The sequence below is a fragment of the Nicotiana attenuata genome, unplaced genomic scaffold (genome assembly GCF_001879085.1).
Source record: "Nicotiana attenuata strain UT unplaced genomic scaffold, NIATTr2, whole genome shotgun sequence".
Classification (NCBI taxonomy): domain Eukaryota; kingdom Viridiplantae; phylum Streptophyta; class Magnoliopsida; order Solanales; family Solanaceae; genus Nicotiana; species Nicotiana attenuata.
The window spans coordinates 481,739-489,445 of record NW_017670584.1 but is presented as its reverse complement, the minus strand read 5'-3'; the positions used below and the strand labels follow the sequence as shown (position 1 = coordinate 489,445).

Below are 7,707 nucleotides of genomic sequence, written 5' to 3'. Positions count from 1 at the left end.
ATCCGAACATACGCCCAAGTCCAAAATTATCATACGAACCTATTGGAACCGTCAAATCCCAATTCCGAGGTCGTTTACTCAAAATGTTGACCGAAGTCAAACTTGGCCTTTTAAGCCAACCTTAAGGAACCAAGTGTTCGGATTTCAACCCGAACTCTTTCAAATTCCAAACTAACCATCCCCGCAAGTCATAAATCAGTAAAAGCAAGTACGGGAAGTCTTATCTAGGGGAACGGGGTTCTACAAAGTAAAACAACTAGTCGGGTCGTTACATTCTCCACCTCTTAAACAAACGTTCGTCCTCGAACGGGTTTAGATTCATACGTGAAGTGCTCAATAAGTGTTGATATCTGCTCTGCATGTCCTCCTCGGACTCCCAGGTTCCCTCCTCAACTAGTTGGCCCCTCCACTGAACCTTTACCGCGGAAATCCTCTTCGATCTCAGCTGGCGATCATGTCTAGCAACAATGGCAACTGGCTCCTCCTCATAACCCAAGCTCTCATCTAGCTGAATAGTGCTGAAGTCTAACACATGTGACAAGTCGGCGTGATACCTCCGAAGCATAGACACATAAAAAATCAGGTGAACCCCTGATAGGCTGGGAGGTAAAGCAAGCTCATAAGCAACCTCCCCAACCCGCCTCAACACCTCAAATGGGCCTAAAAACCTTGGGCTCAGCTTGCCCTTCTTCCCAAATCTCATGATACCCTTCATCGGCGAGACTTTCAAGAGAACCTTCTCGCCTACCATAAATGATACATCACGTGCCTTCTGATCTGCGCAACTCTTTTGTCTGGACTGTGATGTGCGAAGTCGCTCCTGAATCAACTTTACCTTTTCCAAGGCATCCTTTACCAAATCAGTACCATATAACTTAGGCTCGGCGGGCTCAAACCATCCGATGGGAAAACGACATCGCCGACCATATAAAGCCTCAAATGGAGCCATCCCGATGCTGGACTGATAACTGTTGTTGGAAGCAAACTCGGTCAAAGGCAAGAACTGATCCCACTATCCCCAAAATTCAATCACACATGCCCTGAGCATGTCCTCCAGTATCTAAATTGTCCAATCTGACTGCCCGTCGATCTGTGGGTGAACGCAGTGCTGAGCTCTACATGGGTCCCCAACTCACTGGACTTTGAGAGCTTGTATTGAGGCGATAATTTGAGGAATTTTCAGAGGAAACAATTGGGTAAGGATTCCTAACTTGTTTTTGATTAATATACACTAATCTATCATTAATTTCATCATTTAATTAAGGTTTTGGGTTGAGATTTTTGGGGGAAAAGTTGGAATTTCTTCAATCGAATTTTAGGTTTTTGATAGAGGTTTTGGTATCGGATTTGAGTAATTTTGGTATGGGTGAACTCGTGGTTGAATGGGTGTTCGTATTTTGTGACTTTTACACGATTCCGAGACGTGGGCCCGGGTCAACTTTTTGGGGCAATTTTCTAATTTCTTGCTAAAGCCTTGATTTCATTAATTAAATTAGTTTCTTATAGTTATATTTATGGTATGTAATTACTTTTGGCTAGATTTGGGCCATTCGGAGTCGAAAAATCGTGGAAAGGGCATTCTTATTGACTGATTGAGCTTGGTTCGAGGTAAGTGGCTTTCGTAACCTTATGTTGGGGAAATTCCCTTAGGATTGGTACTGTTGTAACAATTTGTGATATATGAAAGCCGTGTGCGCGAGGTGACCAGTGCATACACAATTGAAAAACTCGGTTTTTACTAAATAGTAACCTGTTATATCTTGACTGAGTTATCCAGCATGTGTAGTTATCATGTTTAGCCTAATATTGTATGTCTACGTGTCATAAATGCCTATTTGAAATCTATGCAGCATGCTTAGTTGAATTCCTGCTCTTTCCTTGGTTTGTATTTAGTCTTAAATTGTAGGATTTCTTGTTGTTAACTGTTGTTTCCATCGGTTTCGAGCTGTATGTTTACTTTTGGGACTACGAGGTGGTACCTAGGGATATTCCCGTTGCATATTTACTTCTGGGACTACAAGGCGGTACCTCGGGAGATCCCTGTTGCATATTTACTTTTGAAAATACGAGGCGGTACCTCCGAAGCTCCCCTGTTGAGTATTTACTTTTGGGACTACGAGACGGTATCTCGGGAGTGCCCCTGTTGTTTACCCTATGTGTTGTGTTGTTACTTTCTGTAATTTCTTATTGTCAGATTCTCAGACTTTTCATCATATTACTATATCTTTTGCCTTAAATTATTATATACCGGTAGGGTCCAGACCTAACCTCGTCACTACTCTATCGAGGTTAGGCTTGGCGTTTACTGGGTACCGTTGTGGTGTACTCATGCTACTCTTCTGCACATGTTTTGTTAGCAGATCCAGGTACCTCCTACCAGCTCCGCTATTAGTTGAGAGTACTTGCTGCTACTATGGAGAGTTCAAGGTATATCTGCCGGCGTGCGCAGATCTCGGAGGTCCCCTCTATCCCTTTTATGTTGTTTCTCTTTATTTTTCCTAAACACTGATGTATAGAGACAGTTTGAACTTTTCCTTAGAGCTTGTGACTTATAACTACCGAGTCTTTGGGAGTTGCTTATACTCAGAATTGTTGGTTTTACTTGTATATGTCGAGTGACAATTTTCCAGCTTATATATATATATATATATATATATATATATATATATACTTGTTGTTGTTAAGGTTTAGCAATTATTTCCGTTGTTATTTCAGTTATTCCGTAACTGTTAGGCTTACCTATTCTCAGAGACTAGGTGCCATAACGGAATCTTATGGGCGGAGATTTGGGTAGTGACAAATAGCCTCTTAAAAGGAAAACATTATAAAATACATACTTTATTCGAAAGAATGTATAAACATTACAATAAATACACCCTTCAGCCCAAAAATTGTAAAAACAGAAGAACAAAAAAGCAAGATATTGAAAGTACTAGTACAAATCTATTGGACCAGCTATGGAACCATACTGGATATGAAATCCTTATAAAAAAGAGAGCTATGTTTCTACTATGAAGAAGCATTTTCTTAAAGCATTTTATAAGTTTCGTGCCAAAAGTACCGATCGTCTTGTTCGTTACCGGTTAAAGTGTAGGCCTTGAGATTTCCATCTATTTCTAGGCGAAGGTATGTGAAAGAAGTGTTGTATTTAGTAAACGCCATAACATGAGAACTTCTCGTTTTTGACTTGGCCAATCTGTAGTCCAACTTCAGTCTTTGATTTCCGCTGTTCAATTTTACTGATTCTAAGCTACTATTTCTGAGATCAAACCAAGCTAATTCCACGGCAAGCTTGGATCTGTTATAGATACCGAACAGTTTAGGTTTCACTACCAAGCTGTAAGGCCCGTTTGCATTCTTTTTCACAGAGGCCCGGCTCACGAGCTTATTCGGGCCTGACAAGAGGAGCGATTGGCCCACCAATAGCGTGTCAGTGGGATAATCGAAACTCTGCCAAATGAATTTTCCCTTAGAGTTATGAAGCACAAAGTTGCCATTTGGTAATATCTTGTAACCAGTGACACCCTTATTGGCTGTGTTTGTTTGCCAAGCAATTCGACCATCAGCATCTGCCAACACAAGATTTCCATCTGTTCCTAAAGCGAAGGTTGCATTTTCTTTGACAGGATTACCCCTATTAGCTTCCCATACCCAGCGCATGATAGAATTAGCAGGGACGCTGCCCATGCGCATAGCTAGTGTCCAGGCATTAGGGGTAGTGTTGTAAAAACACAACAAGAATGGATATGTGTAAATATCAAAAATACCACGGTAATTTGCTCCGTATTCGATATTAGAAGGTCCGAATTGGCCTTCATTGACGTATCTGAAGGTTTTGTCAACTCGGACTTGGGCAATTGAAGAAAATATGTGGCAGAAAAGAAAGAGAGAGACGAGAAGTGTAGTAGGCAATGAAGGAGACATATTTACTTTCTTCTTTTAGCTGTTTGATGATATGATCCTTCGCTTCTTGCTATCCGTATTTAAAGATGGATGGGGAAGGATAATTAATTAATTAGTGAATATTTTTCATCTGTTATGAAACAATAAAAGAAGAAGAATAGTATTGCAGAAAAAAGTAGGGAGAGAGAATTCTTATTGATTGTGGGATGAATTACAATGGAATAGAACCCTCTATTTATAGGGAGAGAGTGACTTAGCCACCAAGTAATAAACCCTAGAATCTCTCTAAATATAGACATTCGCCATAAATAAAATTCTATTTATAACACTCCCCCTTGAATGTCTATTCAACAGATAATGTGCCTCGTTAAAACCTTAACTAAAATAAAACCCAGTGGGAAAAAAATTCTAGTAAAGGAAAAAGAGTACACATATCTAACAAACGCCTTTTGGTTGCCTCGTTAAAAATCTTGCAAGGAAAACCCAGTGGGACAAAACCTTGAAAGGGAAAAAGAGTGCAACGCATATTAACTCCCCCTGATGAGAGCATCAATTCACATCCTTGAGCCTTCGCATCCCAATCTTGTGCACTAGCTTCTTGAAGGTTGACGTTGGCAAAGATTTGGTGAATAAATCCGCCATATTAACTCCAATGAATATGTTGCACCTCGGAAATCCTCGCTATCACATTATCATGCTTATAGTTATAGCAAGATACCTTTGTGCACAAATTGCACTTAGGATGTGGTCATTCGTGACCAAAAAAATTCTCCAAGAATTGCATATGCTATCAGCATTTTAAATCGTTCATGGATTGCCATATAACTATAGTCAATAAGCCCTATAAATAGAGTTTTGATTTACATCAAGTTTTCATGTCATGCCAGACATATAAGATACATAAAGGTGATAGCACACACCATTGGCTTTATACTTTTAAGTGTTTGAACTGCAGGTCCAAAACTACTTGTCTTTCATATGAGACCAAATTCTACTTGAATTGTTTCTCCAGACTTAAGATCTTCATATATATTTAGTGCTATAATCAATGTCGTTGACAAACATTTTATATCGGTTCCAACTTCCTTATTTTTCATAAAGACATAACATAGAGATCTCTTCATTCATATATTCAGGTACTTGAATCTCTCATGAGATTTAATGAAGTGTTATGTCATGTGATCTTCTAGATCACTTGCCTCCTTATTATGATCATTTTGATCATTTGCTCATCTTCTTTACCAAGAAGTTTATTTGAAATCGATTTGTTTATACGCCTTAAGCGTACCACAGACTTTGTCCTTCTAGGACTTAATAGGAGCATTTGCATTGAGAATATAGTTACTTTCTTTGGGTCAGCAAATGCGTCTGGCATGCTTTGCAATATATTGCAAATGAATTATCCTTTTATGAACTTCAAGTTCATATTATCTTATTCGAGGATCTAGATGTACAAATGATAATTCATTCCACGTAACTTTTTCTCAACTGTTTATCATGTCTCCCCCTCGTGTTAGAAAAACTAACTTGTTACCTCAACTTTGAGAACTCATCTTTGTGTGTTATGGTGTTAATCAAAATATATACCGCACATCAATAATAATGAGATAGAATTATTTGGTTCCTGACCCTGAAACCACTTGTGAGGGGAGAATATAATATACTTTCGTATATAACCTATATCAAACTGATATAGATAACTTTGTTCTCATAAGCAATAGTTTAGCTATTAAGTGGAGGCACTCAATAAATCATTTTGCTAAACCAACTGTGATGTAAACCAACTTATCAAGAAGAACTATCTTGAATAAAAAATCTGGAAATTATGCTCTATATTAAATTATTGAGCAAGTTACCTCGCAAACACCAGGTTGCGGGTCAATAATAATTGCACATGTAACCATCTCATAGATGCATCTTATGTGGTATACATGGCAAGTGAATGGGCCCATATTCACCTTTGATATTTCCAGCATTCATGGGACTCAATCCCAATTTTAGTTGGTCAATTAATTAATGAGAACAGGCAACATAAGAGAATTCGTAAAGAACTTTCTAGTTTTTTAATATTTACCTATGTGAATTCTCTTTTATTTTTGCACATCATACTTAAATTATCATGGCTAAACCAATTATGCCAACTGAATAATTTATCAATATTGATAAACTTCAGGTTTACACCATGACGTGTGCAATTATCAATAAACTCCAAGTTTATTATGATATGGGTTTTTATATTAATAAACATCCGCTTTAGTGTAGTATTCTTTTATTTGTGTTGTACAAACTGGAGATTAAAGCGGGTAGCTTTTCACATACATATTATCCCGCTACAAGTTGTAGTAATAGAAGATATTAAATCTTTCCTTTATTTATAGTCTCAATATAATCAACCGTTTTTGCGTATACTTTGGAAACTGAATAAGTTTCTTTGAGACTTACTACAACACAATACCTTATTGGTAATCAATTATGTTTCTCCAAAATAGTATAATTGGCTCTTGCAGAGTTCTCAATTAATTTTGTAGTACCACATATTCATCAACATCCATATGGTGAATATCTCTTTTAAAGAGAAAGTTATACCATTATGGTTATGGTCAAAATTATGTGCAAGATATGTTTCTTGCATTACCATTGTCTTTTTAATAATTACAATGTCAAAATATTTTGGCGTACAATAGGTACGTGACCAATGACCATTCATGCCATAATAATGGCATTATTTTCTTATATCATCTCAATCCTCCTTTTAGAGGTGAGTGCGGTATATTCACTACCACTAGCACGTTCATATTCTTTGAAGAATGAATATGTATTCATAAATCAGATGTTGTCACATTCACATCATGAATGGACCATAATCATCTATATGTGCTTTACAAAATCTCATGTCAAATCGATGACAAATATTTCACAGAGTGAAAGATTATTTTGAGAATCCTTATTGTTCTCATTACCACAAATGATGATGATTATAATTTCGTCTATTGCCACGTCCATATCCATTGATACAATCATAGTAATAATTTTATCTTCTTTCAGACTTATCACATACTGCTATCACATTCTCTTAAGGGAATGAGAATGGAGCAAATTCAATGGGACGGGTTTTCAATTCTTTGCCCACAATCATACATGAATTTGATCATGACGAGGCATAGAAATTTTACCACTTCAGATGGTTATAATTTCTTATAAACTCCATTAGAGTTATAATCAAACTTTGTTGTCTTTGCTTGTATTTAAAATCAAAGTATAGAATAAAAGAGAAAAATACGGTAAGATACTTACCTTAAATCCAGAATTTAATCATGAAGGAAGTTCATGGAATAATTGACAATCATTATGCTCAATCCCAAACCTTCTACTCAATTGGTTAGAGTCTCGTGCTGATAACGTGTTATGAAACAATAAAAGAAGAAGAATAGTATTGCAGAGAAAAGTAGGGAGAGAGAATTCTTATTGATTGTGGGATGAATTACAATGGAATAGAACACTCTATTTATAGGGAGAGAGTGACTTAGCCACCAAGTAATAAACCCTAGAATCTCTCTAAATATAGACATTCACCATAAATAAAATTCTATTTATAACATCATCATAATTTTCAAGATTTTTGCATGACCAGATATTGATAGACGTATATGATTATAAACGTAAGGCATGATAATAAACAAGTTGGCTGTCCATACGAAACCGGTCAATGTTGAGGTGCTGTCCGTACATTGGGTATGGAACCAAGTGGATATATGCATTACATGTGAACATCCAATCGAAGAAGAAAATAATTGTAGAAGAAAT

At 37.0% G+C, this 7,707-nt stretch overlaps 1 protein-coding gene across 1 annotated transcript; it reads right to left on the bottom strand.

Moving 5' to 3' along the window:
- Positions 1-2,822: 2,822 nt before the first annotated feature.
- On the bottom strand, positions 2,823-4,015 carry LOC109241235 (epidermis-specific secreted glycoprotein EP1-like). The gene has a single exon (XM_019407954.1). The coding sequence runs from the start codon at positions 3,922-3,924 to the stop codon at positions 3,028-3,030; it is 897 nt and encodes a 298-aa protein (XP_019263499.1). The 5' UTR covers positions 3,925-4,015; the 3' UTR covers positions 2,823-3,027.
- Positions 4,016-7,707: the final 3,692 nt, after the last annotated feature.